This window comes from Panthera leo, chromosome A1, assembly GCF_018350215.1.
Source record: "Panthera leo isolate Ple1 chromosome A1, P.leo_Ple1_pat1.1, whole genome shotgun sequence".
Taxonomy (NCBI): domain Eukaryota; kingdom Metazoa; phylum Chordata; class Mammalia; order Carnivora; family Felidae; genus Panthera; species Panthera leo.
Window position 1 is genome coordinate 188554208 of NC_056679.1, and position 21812 is coordinate 188576019.

The 21812-nt window shown below is 39.2% G+C and overlaps 1 protein-coding gene across 6 annotated transcripts in view; it reads left to right on the forward strand.

Moving 5' to 3' along the window:
- EBF1 (EBF transcription factor 1) overlaps positions 1 to 21812 on the forward strand; it is a 389100-nt gene that overhangs the window by 12631 nt on the left and 354657 nt on the right. For all 6 annotated transcript variants that reach the window (XM_042948148.1, XM_042948176.1, XM_042948157.1 and 3 more), the window contains exons 5-6: positions 1827 to 1900; positions 11676 to 11744. In XM_042948148.1, coding sequence (XP_042804082.1) covers positions 1827 to 1900; positions 11676 to 11744 — 143 coding nt within the window. The remainder of the gene's footprint in view (positions 1 to 1826; positions 1901 to 11675; positions 11745 to 21812) is intronic.

Consider the following 21812-nt stretch of genomic DNA (forward strand, 5'->3'; position numbering starts at 1 on the left):
GGCCTTGAACTGGGTAACTTTACTCTAAATCTGAGGAAACATCAGACAAACCCAAACTGAAGGTAGTCGACAAAAGACCTGCCCTATATTCTTTAACAATGTCAATATCATGAAATACAGACTCAGGAATGTTCTGTTTTAAAGGACACATGGCAGCTGAATGCAATGATTGGTATTGTATTTTTTTTTTTCACTGTGAGGGACATTATTTTGTAATTGGTGAATCTCAGTAAAGTCTGTAGATTAGATTATTGTATTGTATCAGTGCTAATTTTCTGATTCAGATAATTGCCCTGTGGTTGTTGAAGAGAATGCTTTGGTTTAAGGAAATACATGCTGAACTATTTAGGGTATGTCTCCAGTTTACTTATCATGGTTAAGGAAAAAAAAAATGAAAAGAATAAGCAGATTTAGTGAAGTGTAAACATTTGAGGAATCTGGTTAAAGACTATCTTGTAATTCTTTTTATATTCTTGCAAATTTCCTGTCAGTCTAAAATGTGTCCAAATAAAACATTAAAAAATACAGAGTTATGGCGGGCTAACCATAAAAAAAAAATGGTTTTGATGGGCCAGTCATAGAGAAAGGTTTTTTTCCTTATACAGGTACTTTTTGTCATGTTTTTATTTGTTGTTGCAATTGTTGTTCTATAATGGAGTTAGATATCACACCCAGAGTCTGCTCTAGGGTCTGCACACACTGTGTCTTAATCTGTCTCCATCATTTACAGGTTCTGAAAGTACCAGGCTTATAAACAAAGCACAGTAGAGGCAACTACCAGTTAGTTACTGCAGCATCTCTGTGTCCTAAATAAGCATAGTCCCTGGTTTTGTCACCAAGTAGTTTTGTCACCAAGAAATTGAGAGTTATCTAAATGTGTGAAAGTAATTTTATTAATAATCTTAAGTTGTGTCATGTTAGTCTTATGCAGTGATACAGTGTTAAGTTAGTTAATATGTATCCTGATGTAGGCATTGCTCTGCGAATAGCTGTGTTTTTCTTTGGCCCAGGTATTCACACGTAGATCTTCCAGGAAACTGCTCTCTCAGGGAAACTTCGTGGTGATTTTAAGCAAAATGTTTGTATGCACAGTACTGAGAACAGACAAAGATGTATTGGCTGTTGAGGTGATTTGGAATCTAAATTTTGGGAGTCAGATGTAATTCTTCTCAGTTGAGGGAGATAACTCTATGGCTTAAGCCCACACACACAGCATATGCCGGCAAATATTACTGTTTGGGTGGGTGTACACCCTGGGGAGCACATGTTTTCAGCCTGTAGGCGGAAGGAAGGATTTTCCCTGATTGATGAATCATCTCAAAGAAGACACAGTTAGTGAATGGACTCATTAGCCATACCCCCACTTGTTTTCTGCTACTCATCTCTGGAACACTAAACGTTGGCATTAGAAGTAGTAAAATGAGGCGACAAACACATATTTAAAAATCAAATCCACGTGCTTTTCTATATTTTAAATCACTAGTATCCGAATCTGCTAAACCTTCCAGGCTTTTCCTCCTCGTTGATTAGATTTATTTTATTCTGAATTGAAAGGAGAATTGTGGTTGTCTTGACAACAGAAGTTCATCTCACACACTGATCCAAAGGTGTGCGTCTTAATAATGTGGTTGACGGGACAAAGAGGAACATATGTCCTCTACTTGATTTGGGTTGATCCTTAACAACGTATCTTGAAACAGACAGTCTTGGGCTCCCAAAAGCTAATTGGCCCCCAGCAATGGTGAAATGATCAAGTACTCAATTGCGATAGTTTGTTCTTTGCTACCTGGTTCCATTTTTAGCTCAATTCGTGCCTTTGTTTACAGGCCATAGTGTATGAAGGCCAAGACAAGAACCCAGAAATGTGCCGAGTCTTGCTCACACACGAAATCATGTGCAGGTAAGAAATACCTTGTTCTCTCCCTTTAATTAGCAAGGAGAAGATGAATTTGTATCTCAAATCTAGGTGAGCACAGGCCTATTTTTGGGTGTATATTTATCTTGCTTCTATTAGATGATCTAAAAAGAACTATTAAACACAAGTGTTTGGTAGTAAAGTGTCAGGCATCACAGTGGTTCTCAATTATTTATTAGACTTCATCCCGGAAGACATACATTTCCATTTTGATATCACACTGTTAATGGGCACAAAGCAATGCCCTCCCCTTCTTCCTCTCAATCAAATAAAATACAATATAACCTTTTAGTGTTAATATATGTGTTCAACTGCGTTGCTAGTAAAATGAGTAAGAGTTCTATTGATGTCAGCAGAAGCCTCTGGTTTGGATAAGATTTAAAAGTTATAGTTCCCCCTTTTAATTCTCCCACTTCAAAATATGACCATCAGTACATAGGCATCATTCCTCCTTAAACTTAGTGTGGGTTCCCCTCACCCCTTGCATCTGATCTGTTCCTCTTAGTTACCCTGTATATAACTCTGACAATGTAGCTAATATTTCTCAGTAGTAGTGAGCTTTTGGAAGGATGGCACATTTTTACACCTGAAAGATATCAAAATTTGTGTCACCCACAAACGAGTGTATTTATTTTGCCTGTAATCACGCACAAGCTACATTTGAAAATAAGCAAGGAGACCAAATTCACTTTCATGGCCTCAGCCAGTCCTCCACACTTGAGAGAGTAGATGAGAGAACAGCCTTTAGACTTGCGGTATAGGATTTTTATTCTTCATAAAATAACACCAGCGTAAAATAACACCTGATATATTCTGAGTAATTGGATAAAGCATGAAGATGCCACTACGCATCAGAGAAAGGCTACTAATTGCTTTGTTAGCCATGCAGGCTCTCTCTGGCACAAAGCATGCTTGGCTCCTGACTATTACTGACCAATCCCTTTCGACCTTCAGCTGCCACTTCAGCACGGGAGGGTGGGCTTTATTTGCTGCTCGTGGACTTGTGGGGAAAGCTATCTTAAAACTCTACAGGTGGAAATGAAATAAAAAGGGGCTCAGTGTGTTTTCTTACTGAAATCCCAAATATTAACTTCTATATCTATAATTCTATGTGGATATAAAAATTTCTTTTTTTTTTCTCTTCAAAAAGCATGCTTTGAATAGATTATTCTAAATTACTCAGGAGTTTCACAAGTGTTCACTTCAGTGATTTGTAAAACTTGTTAATTATTCCATGAAGAGGTTGCTTTTCCCTACCTTTAAAATAGTAGCAAAACCCAAAAATATGGTTTTTCAATTTCTTAGAAGATATCATTAGGCAAAAATTAGTGTCATACTATATGTAAGCAAGAATTGTAAAACTGAGTTACACTTTTCAGAATTAAATGAGTAAAATCATTTTGAAAAGCATTAAAACTGATCTCCTTTGTATTACTACTTTTCTGATCATATCTCTATTTTAGCTTCCCACAATTAGCATGTCATTAGAATGAATTTTCTATGTTCTATTACGTGTGATTCTAGCAAATAGGGGACAGGCAGAAAGATGGATCTCCAATAAGCCAACTAATGTCTACATATCATGGATTTGCATCTCATATCTGTACATGTTTGGACTATGCTGGAAATAATTCTATTCTTAAAATACTTAAAGATATATTATGCCTTTCACACATAAGCCTGCCCTCTATTAATGCAGTTTATATTTTTCTTGTTCTTAAAATTCATTGGTCCAAAGTACTTTATTATGCTGGCTGGCGTGCTTTACTGCTGATGTTCTTTCTATTTTTCAGAAACATAAAAATAGCAAAAATAAAACTCTCAAGCCACTGAAGGCAAATGATGATATTTGTACTGCAGGGCTAAGAGGGAAAAGCCATATTCAAAATGTCATCCTGCTAATGTTACAGATTACGGTTTTCCTGGCTGCCTATAGATGTGTAAGGGGTACTGTTTGTTTACCAGGCCGCCATGACCCTATTACACAAACCTGTCATCTATTGTGTGGCTAACAGTCTTTTAAATTGCAAATCTGATGCTCTTTAGGGGGCTTTAGGAAAAAAATTCTCACTTTCCACACCATCCTATTTCTCTTGATTTCTTGCCTGTTGTAAGTGGAAGTTGGGATGTGCTGAATTTGCACCAGGGGTGCAAATGCAGGCTCAATTATAAGCATAAAATTAGAGTCTGTTCACCATTAATCAGCCTGGCTAATTGCTATGCACCACCATTAGCCATATGGTGTGAAAGACAGCTTGCTCTCCCCAAGATGAAATTTCTTCATTGCAGACATGAAATAGTGAGGGCCCTGGATTTTAAAATAGCTTGTTTTAGATATTTAATTTCTAAACAACTTTCTGCAGTGCTTTCTATCAAGGCTAACAGCACAATAAAACTTTGCATTTATGTCACAAAAGCTGTATATTTATAGTACATTGGAGCTATGGTAAAGAAGACACAAAAATTTAGATAGACAAGAAAAGGCTTGGATGATTCTGTTTTGTTGCAGGCAAAGAAAAAAGAAAAAAAAAAAAAAAAAAAAAAAAGAAAAACACCAGGGAGTTTTGTCTCAGGTGGTTGCAAATTAAAAAAATATATATTTTATTCTGTTGAGAGGGTAACCCCATTGCATGATCTGGCTAAAGAACTTACTGCCATTAGATCATAATTATTGCCTGTCTTTGAGACAAAACCTCTTAGACTTGATGGCATAGAATTCTTTTTGTGGTATTCTGGGAGAGTTTCTGCATTTTTAGTAAGTTGGAATCTATCGTACCAATTATCATTATATTTTGCTAATACTCAGTGGTTAAGTTCTCTAAAAAATATGCCCCCTGCAGGATTTTTTAAAGCAGGAGTCTATAAGGGATTTGATTATATGTGCATCTCAACATCCTGTGTTTAAATGTAAATGGAAAATAGGAACTGTGCTTGGTAGGTGAGTCCTAGTTTCCAGTGCCCCAGGCAGGCCAGGGCAGATTTTCTCTCCTTCCAGTGCACAGGAAGATTTCAGGGGATGGGTGTTCTGTTTAGGAAAGCATTCTTTTTCCATTATCAGTGCCCAACCTCTTGTGGGACCATGAGGTCCCAGGGCAAGCCTGGCCCCTTGAAACAGTCTGTTCTTCCTTACTCTTCTGCTGGCTTATTCTGATTTTGTGCTTCGGATTTCTACCTAAGCACGGTTTTCTTCAGGAAAGCATCTCTGGCCCTTGGTCTGAGTTTTGTCCCCTTGTTATGAATTCCTATTATATCCCATGCTTTTCCTTCATAGTGCCCAGCACATTGTAACCGTGTGCCCAGGACCTGTCCTCCTTTGCTGAGCTAAGAGCTCCTTGAAGGCAGAGAAGTCACTCAGCTTTCCTCTCTGTTAGTTGTCCCATGTGTGAAATGGGGGGAAATTGTTACTTCTCTCCCAGGGTGGTTGTTAGGATTAAATGTTGTAATCCCGGTAAATACTTACCATGGTGCCTGACACAGGAATAGCAGGGGTATTAGCAGTAATATTAGTAGAAGCAGAAGTAGTAATAACAGTGACCCTGTTATCTGCAGCGTCTAGCTATGTACCTGGTACATAGTTGTTCAGAGTGAAAGATGAGAAAAGAACACTGAAGAGTGTTGCCTACTATAACATTAACATACTTTGTTCATTTGAGGTTTGGTGGTTAAGGATGTTTTCATTCATTCTTTTAACACCTGCTATGTGCACAGCACTGTGGAACGCAGGGCCAAAGGACTGGTCTTGCAATAAGAGGGTTTACAGGTTAGCCTGGGAGATGCGACCTATTAGCAGGAGGCCACACTGCAGTGTAGACAGGGTTGTCTGTGATGAGGGGTGAAGCGAAAGATGGTGGCTGTTCTGAGAAGGGAGGATGTACCTGCAGGTGGGTAGTAGCTGTAGGTATGGGGGGGGGGTGAGATAGGACAAGAGTTTTAGAGGGTATATGAAGAAGTGTCTGGGTCCGTTTGCTGGTGGTCTGGCAGGATTTCTCTGGGGAGAGGATTGCAGGTGGGTCGGCTGCAGCCTGGAGCTGGGAGAGTGTCAGGGTAAAAGATAACTAGCTTTGGAAGTCTTTTCCCAAAGGGGGAGCTGAAGTTATGGGCTTAATGGGATTGGAAAGAGTGGGAGAATAGAAAGAGTAGAGGTCATGGTACATTCTTGGGGAGTGGTCATATTTAGCAAGGAGGGAGAGTATATTCAAGAATTAGGAAAAAGAACCTTGAGCATACTGGCCATAGCAATAAAAGGAGGGTGTTTCCCTCCCCACCCAAGATGGATCCCTATCTTGGATAAGTGCTGGGGAGATCCTGATGGACTTGAAGAAAGAAAAACACCAGAGAGCCATTGGTGATCTTTGAGAGGAGACATTCAAGTAGGTGCTGAGGCCTGGAAACCAGATTTTATTTAAGGTGGCAAGGAATGTTGGCGACCCTGGCAAGGAGAAAGGTGGGCAGTGAAGAAACTAACTCAAGAGTAAAGGAGAATTTTTTTTTTAAGAGAGTGGGAAGGCTTGACAATGTTTGTAAACTAAGGGAAAGAGTGAACTTACCCTTATCGGTATTAATCAGACTATTCATATAATTCATGTATCTCATTCTGTAGCCACCTGGGCAAAACAGGAAAGAAAATCTTATTTTCTGTTGTAAAGCTTAGAGATTGAGGTGGTGCTTTTCTCCAGTCGAAGGAGTTCTACTTCTAGGAAGAGATTTCATGTCCCTAAGATGAGGATCTGCAGGTCCCATGACTGGGAAACATGTAAATGTTGCTTGCCCTGATTTATGAAGCTGTGTGTCAGGTCACTAGAGATATGCCACCTGCGTTAGTCTGCTAAGGAAGAGACTCATGCGTTTGATTTTCTCTGGCTGTGCAAAATTGTCTGAGAGATGCACGATCCTGCTGGGGAAAGGGATGCTGTTTTGAGTCCACAGTGTTTGTAGGATACCAGGTGCTGGGTACCCACTCCTGTGACAGACCACATTGCCCTCCTGCCACTTGGGTTGCAGGTTGAGAAGGGATGTGAAATAGTAGGCTCCTTGCTCTGTGACAAAGTTAATTAGGAAACTTCAAGTCCCCTGATGGATGCACACTTTATGGGTCAAACGCCAGGTCTGTGGTTGGCACAGTAAGAGCTTAAGAAACACTGTTTTCAATGGATGAAGATCCATCTGTCACACAGTGATGAGGACATAATTGCACTGAGATTTCTGTCATTAACACAGTAACTTTTCCCTTAAAGTGCTTTCACGTCTGCTGTTCCATGTAGTGTGGTGTTTCAGCCTGAGTGCTCTTCTGCCTTAAACACAAGTGAATCTGTTCTCCCTTTATCCTGTCCTGTTTGGTTAATACCTGTCTTATGTGGGGTGGAGGCGGTGCATCCCTTTCTTGATCTCTCTGAGTTTGGTAGAAGGAATGAGGGGGCAGCTAGGTTTAGACAAGAGATGAAAGAGAAGGGCCAGAAAGACCGTGGTGGGGAAGAAGGACTGGTTTTTGCTCAGCTTGGCTCTGGGCTCAGAACTAGGAAGCAGCAAGGGGGATAGATGTCATCTTAGTCTAAAGGAAGACCTTCGTTCCCCAACCTATGGTTGACTTTTCTGGTTTTTTAATAGAAAGTAATATTGCAATACAAAATAGAAGACTGCAGAAGTGTGGAAACAAAATATATCCCCTCCCTCCCTTCTTGCTTCTTATCCTACTCCCTATAGGTTTCTTCTCTGAAGTTTCTCTTCATTTATTCAAAACATATTTCCTGAGGGCCTCCTGTGCCCTGGGCTCTGTTCTAGTTGCTGGGGTTATAGGGGTGAACAAAACAGTCTAAGCCCCTGTCCTCATGGAAAGACAGACAGTAAAGAAACAGACAAATAAATATGGAATACAACGTGATGAGCGCTAGGGAGAAAAGTGAGACAGGATGAGGGAGCACTCTGGAGCAGTCAGCCAGGGAAGGGTTTCTAAGGCAGTGACTTTGCCTAGAGATTTGAGTGAAGCGAGGGTGTGAACTGGCCTTGCCACATTCACTCTTCCCCTCCCCTCCCCTTCTCCTTTCACCCCTTCATTTTTTCTCCTAGAAATAGGACCATACCATATATACTATTCAGCAACTTGGCTTTCTTGATTCACAATTTGATTTAGACTTCTTTCCTTGAGAGTGTGTAAAAACCCACCTTCATCCTTTTTAATCCTGCACATAATTCCATATGTACGTGTGTATATATACACACAGAGATGCATACATATATATGTATACACACATATATGTGCATATCTGTATATTTTTAAAGCGGAGCGCATCCCATGGACACTATTTTGTCACCACCCCAGGTACAGAGCAGGACCCAAGATGCCCACTTTGGGAGTGACGACTGTGTGGTGCAGTGACATGACCCCCCCCCAAAAGACAGGAAACCTGTTGGGGGACATTCTTCATGCTTTGCATGAAGTTTTTTTTAATAAGTGTTAAGTGACCTCTGGCCCCTTCATTTTGTTTTCTCTTCTTTCCTTCATTGCCCCCTTTTATTCCTGTTCCATCTTTCCCTGTACACTTCTGTTCTTCACATCTGCCTTTCCCCCTAGGTCCCTTGGGGCACAGCAGAGAGAAATGGTTCTCATTTATGCCATGCTTCAATTCATCTGGCTGTGCTCAAGGGCGTTTTTATTTTAAGGGGATGAAGAAAGACAGTGCTTCAGTCAAAGGACAAGTCTCAGACCTAGTGTGGCTCTTGCTGGGGGGCAGGTGGTTTGGTGTATGGGGTGGGATGGGAGTCAGTCTTCCTTCCACCTGCCGTGCATGCTTTGAGGGTCAGCTTGGCTTCCTCTATCTGTCACCTTCCTATTTTCTTGGATTGTATTTCCCCCAGTACATTACATCATTCTTGAAGTCATTAGATCAATCAATCAATCAATCAATCAATATTCACCTTCTCCCTTCTATTTCAGGCCTTAAGCTACTCATTAGGCAAATGAAATTGACAGCTTCTTCCTTTATTAAGCATATGGCTTAGTGGGGGAGTGGGGTGGAAGAAGGAAGATAGTAACAAAAAAAATACACAAATCTATACATAAGTATATTATTTGCATTGTGTTAAATGCCCTGAAAGGAAAGAACCAGGAGAAAACTGAAGGGTATCAGGGCCAGCCTCTCCAGAGAAGGAGCGTAGAGGCTGAGCCTCAACAGGCAGTAGAGACTGGCTAACTAGGGAGGGTTGGAGGATGAACAGACCAGGTGGGAAGACCTGCCCAGGCCTGGACCTGAGGTCAGACTGAGTGAGGCATATTGGAGAGATTGAAATTGGCCAGTGAAGTTGGAGCTTGGCAAGTCAGAGGAGAGTGACAGGAGGTTGGGAGGTGGTCTGGCATCATGTCATGCCATAGATCTATTCTAAGTGCTGGGGGAAGCCATTAAAAGTTCTTGGGCAGTGAAGTGACACAGTCCCATTGACACTTTGAAAGATCACTCTGGCTGTTTTAGGCAGTAAAGAGTGGAGGCAGTGAGGCTAGATGGGAGGCCACTGCAGAAGTCCAAGTGAGAAATGAAAGCGATGTGGAGAAGAGGTATGGCAGTGAGGAGAGAGAGAACCAAGCAAGACATGTAGGTTCTACTTTGAAATTGTCATCATACAAGGTAGATGTGTCCCTGGAGCATGTTTAGTCTAGACAGGCCTGGCATGAAGGTTCAGCCATTGGGACTTGACATTGCCCACTCACTGTTTTGAAAAAAAGGAAAATGATGAGGAGAGATAGGCCTTCCCACCTACTGGTTTTCTCCCTGAGTAAAGGGGATGTGGGTTCTGTGAATAGGTTGGAGACGTGCTGCTTCTGCAGAGCACAGAGAAACTTTGCTCAGGTTTGGAGAAAGAGGAGGTTGGATAAGGAAGGAGCAGGAGGTGAGAATGATATTACCCTTCATTGAGCACTTAGGAGGGCATTGTAAAGCCCAGCTTTATACCCTGATTGCCCTGAATCTGTGCCTTGGCACTTGAGGTGGGGATCACAGATGTTCCATTTTACAAATGAGAAAACGAAGACTCTCTGGGAGAGAGTACCTTGCTTAAGATCACATAGGTAGCTCTGTCTGATTCTGGAGCCAGTGTTTTTAACCACATGCTCCTCTGGAAAGCCCTTGATATGAAGGTGTAGGGGATCAGAGTTAAGGGATGATGGGGTTTAGTTTTTAAATTATTATTACTTTTTGGTAAGCATTCCAATCACTGTACTTCTCATTCCCTTGTTTTCTCATCTGTTTCTTGGGTATTGGGATATTTGGGCTTTCTATGTCCATAGTACTGGCATAGCAGAACTTAGGCCTAAGGGAAATAGTTCCCTTTGAATCTGGAAAGGAAAGGCTATAAGGTGGACAGAGTGACTTTTAGCTGGGGCTTTGACAAAGGAGATACAGTTCTTACTATTACTTTCTGAAGATATGAGAGACAAAGAGAATTAACACCAAATTTGGAAGCTGATTCTTTTCTCAGAGATAGAGTTACAGCCAGGAAAGACTACCCAACCAACTTTGGTGAAAGACTCTCTATCCAAAAGTATATTTCTGGGTCCTGAAAATGAAGTTCAATGTTTGGTTGTCTCCAGCAGCTCTCTAAATTTAGGCTCTGTGATTCACTAAGTAAAGTGTGTGTGTGTGTGTGTGTGTGTGTTTGTGTGTGTGTGTGTGTCTGTGTGTGTCTGTGTGTTTCCGTGCGTGCATCCGTGTCTGTGTAAGAAGGGAGAAAAGTGCATATTTTATTTGTGGTGCATGGCAGTGTATAACACCTGGATAACTTCCTTGCCTCCTTGACTGATCAAACATGTGCTTTTATAGTGTGCCCCTGGGTGTGGAATGACCAGTGCACACATATTTTATTTGCGAACAAGGCTCAGATGGACAGTTTTCCATTGACTGTGGGTAATTTTCAAAAACCTTAATTTTTCACCCCTTACAAGCATCCCAGTTTTACAAAAACTGACAGCCTTATCATCACAGCTGGGGTGGGATTTTGATAGTGGGTGCTTTTCTTGCCTATGGCTGCTTTTTTCCTAACCTAATTAAGAGTGTCCATTGTCAGGGCTGTGGTAGCCTTTGGATCAACTGTCCATAATGCTTCTAGAAAACGTAAATGGTGGCCAGCACAGGACACAGAAGCCAGAGAACGTGTGGATCTCCACTTTCTTTTATCTTGCCTTTTCTTTGTCTTCGTTACTATGTTGTACTTTTATTCTCATGAAGATGGTTCAAAAGCAAACAGTTAGAGCTTTAGGATTTTGGGCAGGCTGGGGTTGAAGGAAACGTCTCTCCTGAAAGAGAAAGGAAAAGAAAAAGGAATCCATTTAATACAAAATGACTGGAGGGGGAGAAATCACTCATACCTCATTATTGACGCGTTCCACACAATTAGTGTGATCTTGAGGGAAGAACGTTTGAGCCACCCACAACCCTGAATATTCTCATTGGGTAGATGTAATAATAATGCATTTCACAGTGAACTCTTCAATACTGCGGGCAGTGATGGGGAGACCCCATCTTAAGGCTGTCAGTCGTGGCTCCAGCAGAGTCCCTCTTCCTCCCTCCTTCTTTGTTCAGGGAGAGGTTAAGCCTGGCCATTAACCCATAGGTGACCCACATAGAATTTTCTGTCCCAGGGATCCGTTGATTGCCAGGTATGGCTTTGTGGTAATTCTAGCATTTGCAACCCAGCAATTTGAACCTTCTGTCTGCCTAAATGATGATTTTACATTGTAATGGTTGTACTAAATCCTTTCGTTTTTGCTCCATAGCCGCTGTTGTGACAAGAAAAGCTGTGGCAACCGAAATGAGACTCCCTCAGATCCAGTGATAATTGACAGGTAGGGACCACTCTACTTTCACTGGATTCTTATTCCTCATTATAATGAAACACCTGCCTTGTGTCGCTCATGGGCAAGGGGTAGGAATGCATGTGGCCGAAATTTGCCTGTTGGTCATGACTAAGCTGCGCCGAGCTCTTGCGATTCCTGGGAAAACCATATGGAATGTTCTTTGGAGGCCCGTTTTCTTGGATTGCTTCGGTTTTGTGTATGATTCATGCTCTTAAAGGAATATTTCTTTCTTTCCTGACTTTCTGTGGCTCAATCCTCATGCTGTGCCAGGAAGCTTCAGAAATAAAATAATAATAGTTTGTGATTTATGAAATGTGGTTGGGTGCTTATAAATATTTAACTTTTATTTGAAAAATGTTTGAATCATTATCACTTTTAGCTACAGTAGTTCTGTTGGACGTAATCCATCTACATTTTAAGGTTTTATTTATGCATAAAAGCAGTTTTAAAGAGATCTGTGAACCAAGACTTTCTACCGTTATCTCCCGCATTTGATGGTAGCTCATACTGTATTATAAGTTGATTAATTTATCCTGCTTGTCTTAATTATTGTGTTTTTCAACAGATCCATATTACTAATCTGACATGACCAAGTAAATCACTATAGAACAATAAATTTGTTTTAGTTGTTTGGTGCAGTTTGGAGTCAGTGTGTGCACATATTATGCAAAGTCGCATTCCAAATATTCATTTTACATTTTAATTATTGAAATTCATTGTATAGAAACATGAGAAACCATGTTTCAATGTATGAGAAACCATTTGTTACATAGCATTACTCATTGAGAGTTAAATGGCCTGGAAGGTTTATAGAACTGTCAGTTGTCAGTGAGGAAAAGAGCTAGCTAGCATCCTCCAGTAGCTGGAAAAGAGTCTTGCAAATTAGACTGATGGATCCCTCATTGAGGAAATGAACAGCTGACCAAAAGTTCCTTTTTGGGTTTGGAAATACTGATTAAAAACAAACAACCCTATCCATCTGTGTTTCCAATTCTTTACCTTTTGGGGGCTTTCTTTCTTGTTTTTCAGTTAACTGAAAAACTGCTTCATTGTAATTTATGTCAAAACATTGATTTATTGATTTTGACTTATGTGGTTCCACAAGCTTCAACCCAATTTTGATTGCCAAGTAGCTTTCTAAAGCTTACATTTCAATTAGACATCTTAACTAAGTATATCTCTAATATTCACCCAAAGCATACACCTTTGCTTGATAACTGAGTAGTAATACACTTGATTCAAAGCGAACACGTGTGAATGTTCACTATGCAGTGAGTTGCGCGTGGTGCCCGTGGTGTTAGAGTAGCATGTTTATCTGCGAGAGCAGACATGCCAGTCATGTGATTCCTTCTCCTGCAGTGGAAGATAAATCTTCAAATGAAAAAGGTCAAAAATAAATATAACCTTTATGCTGTTTTGTTTTATTTAAATACATCTCTTCAAAAAACCATTTGTTATTTTGAGCAAGTTTTTCTTATGCTTCTGTTAAAAAGAAAGTGTTGTGATCAAAGGACCAGCCCAAATATTCCCCAAAACTTGGAAACTGTAAGCATTTTGTTCTGCTGCACAGTTCCTTTTGGTTTAGATGATGGCAAGAACCGTACCTTGCCACCCGCAATGAAAACATTTTTTTTTTTTTTGCTTGTGAATGGGTTAAGCTTTTAAGTTTTTCATTTGGTTTTAAGCCGTGACTCTGATATAGAAGGTTGATATGACTGTGGTTTGAATAACATTTGATTTTGACCTGTTCTTGCGGGTTGCGATGGCATAAGAAACTTGACTCAGCAGCGCTGTAATTAGCCCGGCCCCGTGTTTTTGAAACAGGATTGTGTTACCTGGATTGCATTAGTGTGGCTTCTATTGTTGCCGCCTTGCATCTGTCCCAGTAGGGTACTTAAAACCTTTTCTTGGCTGGGGTAGTTCAAACAATTTAGGCAAAATAAGTATGCACTTTATACTGTTGGTGGCTTTAGAGATATTGCTCATGACATTTATCCTTTTCATTTTTTTTTCTTTTTGGTTTGACAAAGTAGAAAACAGTGTGTAACCAACGTTGGTCCCTTAAGAGAGGAGTATTTTAAAAACGGCTGAAACCCAGTGTATCTGCAGAAATCTCAACATATGTTTATTTGCTGGCGATTGCCACTGTCTCCCATGAACTGTCTTTTCAAGCAGTGATGCCAGCTGATATGCAAAACCCCATTTAGCTATTTTTATTTGCATCTGAGTTTTCAGAATTTATTTGTCCTTGAGTCTGCCAAAGGTTTTAAAAGCTCCAGTCCTGTCTATGCTGATAGGCGAAACTTTCATTTTTAACAACGAGAGAAGAAAATAACAACAAGAAAAGAACTTACACAAGGAAGGGCAAAATAGAAAAGATTTTTCAATTCCATGATATTGCTGCAAAGGAAAAAAAAATGACGGCAACCGTGTTTGAATTTCATAGTTTCCAATTTGATTCTATATTACCGATTGCATAATATCTGCGTTACGTGCTTAGGGTTTGATTTGCTTTCAGATTTATGGATGTGAATCCCTGCATATTTTGCAAAAATAGGTTATGGCGCCTGCATTCAGTAGCAACGGTAACTGTTTTTACAAGATGCATACAATGTGTAATTATAGAGCTGAAGATACAGGCAATCACTGTGTTAGGATTTAGCATAGTTTTAACACGAAGTCACCTTTTGGGCACCAATAATTTTTAGCTCCCTTTGCTTGTCCTTCGGATTTTGGAAGAACACTGCTATTTTTATCAGTCAAAAGACTTTTAGCAGTGGTTATTCAGGAAAACTATTTATAGGATAGATAGAAGAGGTTTTCTGGTCATACGGTAGTGGTGCAGGGTAAGCTATTTCTGTGTTAAATTTTGGCTGTATTATTCGCTGCTAGTGACTTGGGGACATCAGCTTGGCATATTTCATCAGAAAAGTGGAATTAACAAAATCAGCAGTTGCATATCGATTTAGAAAATGGGTTTCTACTTCCTTCTTTTATCATAGCATGCAACCAAGTAAGAAAAATATGACCCAAATTCTTTCTACATTTGTGAAAATTTGTCAAGTCATTTCAGAAAAGTTGAGAGGACAATTTCTGTAAATGTAGAAGGTATGCATGTAAAGTTGACTGCTAGGTTGTATTCCTGCCCGATGCCAAGTGGCTTGATTAAGAATTATAAAGACCAGGCTGTGCCCAATGATCCAGATATTCAGGCTGTGTAGACATGGAAAAAGTCAAATGCATTATGTTTAATAACTGATGACCAGGAACTAATAACAGCAAATTTCATTATCATTGAGGTAAACGGCTATGTGTGGTAATTATTGTTAAAGTAAAAAGTAAAAACTGACTTGCTGTTATTAAATTAAGGTGGAGATTGATTTAACATATTCGCACAGTAACTCATATTTGAATTTAAAAGGTTTGCAATAAAATTCGTGTTTAGAAATTGAATAAATTGTAGTTTTATTACCACATTGCATATCCTTGTGTCCTAACCTTTCTCCTTGGAGTTATCTTAGTTCAATAAATAAAACCTCATTAGACTATTCCCATTTCAACGAGTTTATTAAATTTTGCAGGAGTAATTAGCATAAGCTGTGCTAATTTTTCTGGAAGACTAATGAGGGAGGTTCTTAATTAGGTTTACTTTGTAAGAATCAGAAAAGATGATAATGACAAAAGTCACACAGGGTAGTCTGAATTGGGAACCCAGTTTTTCTGAATCTAAAAAAAAAATCTTCCATTTTCTATGTGGAAACTTTTTTATAAATACTTGGACTGAATATCTGAAGTATGCAGACTGTTATTCCGTATCTACTTAGAATTACCAGCCATTCTTGATTTGCTTCACAAAACTCTTTATTTTCCTATCCTTGACTCGCTAAAGTATCTTTGAGCAATGACATGGATGGATACAGATGGTATTACAAAAACATTTCTTTCTCCAAATTATACTATAGGATTCCTTTCACACAGAGCCCCGAAGTTTCCGGCCAGATTTGTTTTGCTCATTTCCGGTAGGGCAGGGTAGGGTACAGCTCAATATTTGTTTGTTTGGTTTTTCAATTTAGGATCAGTGTGATTGATGAAATAGACTAAGTAAAGGGAGAAAAGAAGTCCTCAATTCTTCGTGTCCTTGTGCTGTGGATCCTGAGCAGTTAACAAGTGGAATTTTCTCTTTTAATAAATAGAAATAATAAAGGGTGACATCCTCCCTCAAATTATGTTTTCCTGTCTCCTGTGAATTTAGACATAGTCCTTCTGAGATATAATGTGGCTTGAGTAACCTGCAAGTTCTGAGTTCTTCACAGCCAGTATTAAAAACATGGATTTTTAAAGCCTGTTGACTAATACAACTCTAAAAATTTTGCATTTGCTTACTATAACTTTAACAGATTTGTCTTTCTTTTCCATTTATGAGATCCCTGTATCTGTGTTTGAGATGTAAGCCTTGTGATGCAACATTTTAAAAAATACATGAATTTTATAACATGAGAAACCTAGCTTGTTTAGAATTACTGCTCTTCAGGCCACACTTACCCGAGGATGTCCCAAAAAGCAATAAAAGCCTGCATCTGTCTTTTCCAGGATGTCTAAAGATTTTCCACATCTAGATCACTTTCACTTAGGTAACACAAGTTGGGTTTGTGTTATGATTATTGTCTGAAAGAGAATATTCAGGAGTAAAAATAATAGAATGCTTATTTTACCTGTTAAATTGACATGACATACATCATATGAACAGCTTAATCATTAAGGGTTTTTCAGAGAAAAAAATTTATTTAAGATCCATTCTCAACTAAAAGGCACAAATGCTGCGATTCTGTGACTGAACTTTTTAGAAAAGTCCAGTGTTGTCTTATCAACATCTAATATCCTGATTAAATTGGCCCAATGTATTTATATAAGATAGATGTTCATCTGTATAATAGGAAGACAATGGTAAAACTTTAGAATTACCATAGAATAGGGTGGGGCATATAATAAAGTCTTCAACTATATGAACATAGCATATACTTTTATTAAAGTTGCAAATGAGGCTTTTTTTGTCAGTTTCATTTCATTGATCTTTCAACTCTTATTATTTTGGTCTCTACCCAGTGTTTAGAAGGGCCAACCACTAAACATAATCACACTGTAAGGTACACAAACTGCTGTCTGGAGTGTGAACAACCAGGGTGCAAATGCATTTCTTGGAGTTCTAATAAGCCTTTATACCATCTGATTTCCTAACCTTGATTGCTCGGTAAAAATAAAAGAAGGAGGAATTCACCCCTTAAAATTGCCTCAGGCAGGATAATTGCTGTCTTCTCGGTTGGATTGAGAGGTTTGCATTTTTCCAAAAGTGAAAAGCCAGTGTCGACATTGAGCATGAATTTATGGTTGTTTATTAACCCTAGTGTATTTAAACATTTGTTTTCTCAGTGGGAATTCCTATGTGATTATTAGCGATGAGGCTTATGTGAGAGAGTATCATTCTAAATTTTATCACATATCAGATAATACCATTCTGAATATGAGATGAGCCCTGTACATTTGTGTGCAGTTTACTACCATGATAAGAAAATAACGAATACAATAAGCTAATAGCAGTCTGTATTCCATTTGCTATCAGCTATTCCCAAATACACAGCCAGGATACATTAAAATGCATTTCAAATATGCTGACAATATATCATAATGCAAAGTACTTTTACATGGTATAATACTACTGCAGACACTGTATAATGAACAACAGTGGTTTTCCTGTAAAGGAAATAATGGCAGCAACTTCCAAGAAATGTATTTAACGAAGCTTCAGAGAATCAGCAGTGTATGTGTGACTGGCCCGGGTGTCTGCTCGTGGTGTGGGTTTTTATCCCATGTCATCATAACTTTGCTTTTGTAACAGTTTTGGAAAAATACAGAAATGCAGTACAAACTCCCCTGTGTGTCATCTAGCAACTTTGTGTAGTCAGTTTGTGATGAGAATATATCACTATATTAAATATGCTTTTGCTTTTCTAAAAGAAGTTACTTAGAATGGGAAAAAAACCCATCCCTCCCCAAGTGCAAACTCTCCATTGATAAATTCCCCTCTCTCCTCCCTACTGCCAACACCTGACCAAACTCTCTAACAAAAATTGACCAGATTTTAAAAACTCCATTTAGAGTTTCCTTCATATAAAGAGATGGTATTTTAGTCATTTTAATTTGCATGGGGCATTAGCTGAAATAGACTACTAATTTTTCATTCTCTCCTGTCCCCTGTCCCATCCTTCCTTTTATAAACCATGTAACTATATCCTGTCCTGGACAATATAAAAGTGACCTAAATACTCCAATTGCAATCAATGAAATATGGTGAACAGTACAGGTTTGTTTTTGGTTGCTTACTGCCTTTAAAGGTGTGGGTAGATGAAGATAAATCTCCCTTGAAAACTCTCCAGTTACAAGCCTTTGTCCAGAAGCAAATGAAGGTTTTAACGTTACAGTACTTATTGTAATAGAATTTTAATTGCCTTAATCCTGCTAAAGTGTGAAGCTGAGTGTGTGTGTGTGTGTGTGTGTGTGTGTGTGTGTGTGTGTTCTTCATGGGGAGGGGAATCAAGCCAAAAAAAAAAAACCCTGCATATTTTCAATGGGGGGGTGGGGGTCACATATGGTAAATGATGCAAACTTAATGAACCTGATTCTGGGGAAAAGAATGCCACTGGCGTTTCATCCGTGCAATATATACTCCACTTTCAGTGGGAACAGAGTGGTCTTTGCTGTGCTTTGGGGATTTTTATTTTTGAAGGTGAAGTGCTTCGTTTCAGTTCCAAACTTGCCTGAGAACCCTACTTTGGAAAGACTTAACTAGACAAGCTGGCAAATTATATAGCTTGATCCCACACAATAACCTCCAAAATGGCACTCGGTAACTATACCATCCTGCTAACTGTTTGAGGCACAATAGTTTTGTAATATAATATAAAGTAATAGTGTTAGCCAACACATCTTTAATAAGATATTGTTCGTGCCTTTGCCATATGCTACAGAGCAGCCTCTCACTCGGTGGGCCTTTTGATTCCTCTCAATAAGATTATTTCAAATACTCTAATCCTGAATCATTGACATGAATACAAAAGCCTAGTGACATCTAATAGATGCCTCTTAGCTTTGCTTTTCCTCTTGTTCCTTTCCTTTTTCTTCTCTTTTTACCTGACAAAAAGCTTATAGACACTTGGGCTCTGTCTCTCAGTAGCAGCATGGGGGGCTCCTCATGAAGTATAAAGGAGGAAAAAGGACTGACAGAGGCCCGATAAGCTACAGAGTGAAGGACCATAGATTAAAAGTAAATGCCAGTAAATCCTACCCTGTACACTTACTTGTTCTTTTATTGTTTTCTTTAACACTTTCAGTGCCAGGGCAGGGAAAGAAGAGAAAATAATAATCAAATTGCACATTGCATTTTTCACCGGGACGTGGTCACTGTACATCCCGTGTAGAGTTTTCTCAGATTTTGGTTCATGTAAAGTTTGTAGTGGTTAAAAAAAAATGCTTCTTGCTCATTTGCTGCTCTACTGACCAAATATTGATACTATGTGTGTGGGGAGGTGGGTGAGTAGATCAGAAGAGCCCTGCTACAGGGTGTGAACACTCATGACCTGGCATTTCAGGATTCAAAGAACTTTTTCTTGTCTTTCTTAATCAATGAATTGGAAATTAGCAAAGGGAAATGTTGGGATGTTTTGCTCCATGGCATTACCTGCTTCGTTTTCTTATGGTCTCTGTCCCTGCTAGTGTCCTGAATATGCTGCCTGAACGGGACAGTGCTCTCCACTCAGGCTGACAACTTTTTTGATGGTCGGATGTTGTTTTCTCCTCCATCTTTCCAGAGTAACCATGATTTGACTAATGCTTTCCTCCCACCCCCACTTTATCTGAATATCAGGCAATCATGCTATTTGCAATTTATTTATTATTGTTCAATAGAACAATAATTTTCTATTTTTAACATGCTTCTCTTTTATTAGTATTCTGATCTGTTAGTAATGTCTTAAAACACCATTTTTAGTGTCTTGACTGCAATATGGGTTGATGTTTCCTAACAGAATGGAAAGTAAGTTTGAAGAACTTTGGCCCTGCATCAGGTTTAGTTACTCTCACACCTACTTTCCCTCTCTCTCTCTCTCTCTCTCTCTCTCTCTCCAAAGACAAAATCAAAGATGTGTAAAATGAGAAATCTTTTTGCTATTTATTAGAAAGTTCTTTAGAAAAGATAGTTGGTTATCTTTGACACTATTATAAGCAGTATTGAAAACCCATGATTCGCTATACAATCTTGGTGTTTTCTTAAAGCCAGATGACAATCTCAGATGAATGCTGTACATCTCAAAATATCTTTAAAAAACAGAGTCCTTCTTTCTGTGGCTGTAGGAGTGGGGGTGTCCAATTCTGGATATTCATATATTCTCTGAAAGACCTGCATCTGAATCCTGGCCTATGAGCACCTTAACACAATACGAATAACATCTTTGACCATTATGAGTTATAGTCACTATGTTTGAATGGTACTTGAAAGTTTCAGAGATCTTTATGGTATAATATTTCAGAGAATTCTTTTCATACAAATGTGAGGGTACCCATTAACTCCATTTTACAGTGGGTAATCTGAGGCGCATAGCTTAAGGAAATTAGTGAGAAAGCAAGTGATTAGAATCCCATCTCTTAGCTCTCAGCTTGATTTTTTCCCCCTCCTCAATTGCCCGGTAAAAAAACAAAACAAAACAAAACAAAACAAAACTGTTTTCAGTATTTCATGTAGTCTCACTTATGTTTCTTGGTATCCACAATTTATCTTTCCTATGTATTAATTTAAACCTTTGTATCTAAACAATATTTCTTAGTAGATCTGGCAGTTAGCTTTTGGGATTAAAATAATAATAATATGACATATAAATTGTTGAATCTGTTGCTGGGCCAATATTTGAGTTCTCATGCCCTCATCTATTTTGATGAGTAAACCATTGCGTGTTTTATTGAGAACAAACAGACACTCATCCAAGAGAAATCTGGGACAAGGCAGAGTATGATGGAAAAGACATAGATTTAGATTAGCTGAGGCTCAGATCCCCTCACTGCTACTTACTGATACTTGAGCCTCAGGGGGTTCAGTTTTCCCACCTTTAAAATGGGAAAAGTCATTTCAAGTTTGAAGACTTGTGAGGGTTAAAATATCTAGCACAGGGCTTGGCACATATTAGGTGCTTTGAAGTCAGGTAGCTCTTGAAATTTGAACATAATATATTCTGTGTGGATTGTTATTCTTACTGTGATGATTGCCATGAGACTTTTCAAAATTTTTATTTGTTTAAGTAATCTCTACACCCAAATGGGGCTCAAAGGCTACCCTCTGATCAAGAGTCACATGGTCTTCCGACTGAGCCAGACAGGCACCCCACCATGGGACTTTCTTACAAGCAGAATTACCTTACTGAAGCTTATCGTGGTAACTAAGTCCCCTTGGATGAGGACTCATTCATTTTTTTTCTTTCCACAAATATTTATTGAGCCTCTACTCTCCGCCAGTCACTCCTTTTCAGGGTTGGGGCTCTACGGAGAAGACACATGTTGTTCCTGCTCTCATGGAGCTCTCAGCACCTCAGAGTTGGGAAAAAAAAAATTCCAGTGATTTGGAATGTGAAGTGTAAACAAAGAATTTATTGATTTTTTTTTTTAAATAGAAGACTGCTATTTTAGATGAGGATTATGATGCAGAGAAAAAATATCCCTGGGTGGAAGTTGCCTTTTACCTTTTACTCAGTGCTGTTGAACTTGGGGCTTTGTTGCTGTCTCCAAAACAGTCTACACATTGGTTGTGGTGTCAGACCACCTTGGATCAAATCTCAGCCCTGCCAGTGTTAACCTTGGGGCTGCCGGCAGATCATTTAACTTTCCTAAGCCTCGGTTTCTTCATCCATAAGACCGGAATAAGGGGACCCACTAGTTTCTTCTTTATAGGGTTGTGGTGAGGACTAAGTAGATAATATGTGGAGAGTACTTAGCACAATACCTGGCACATAAATCATA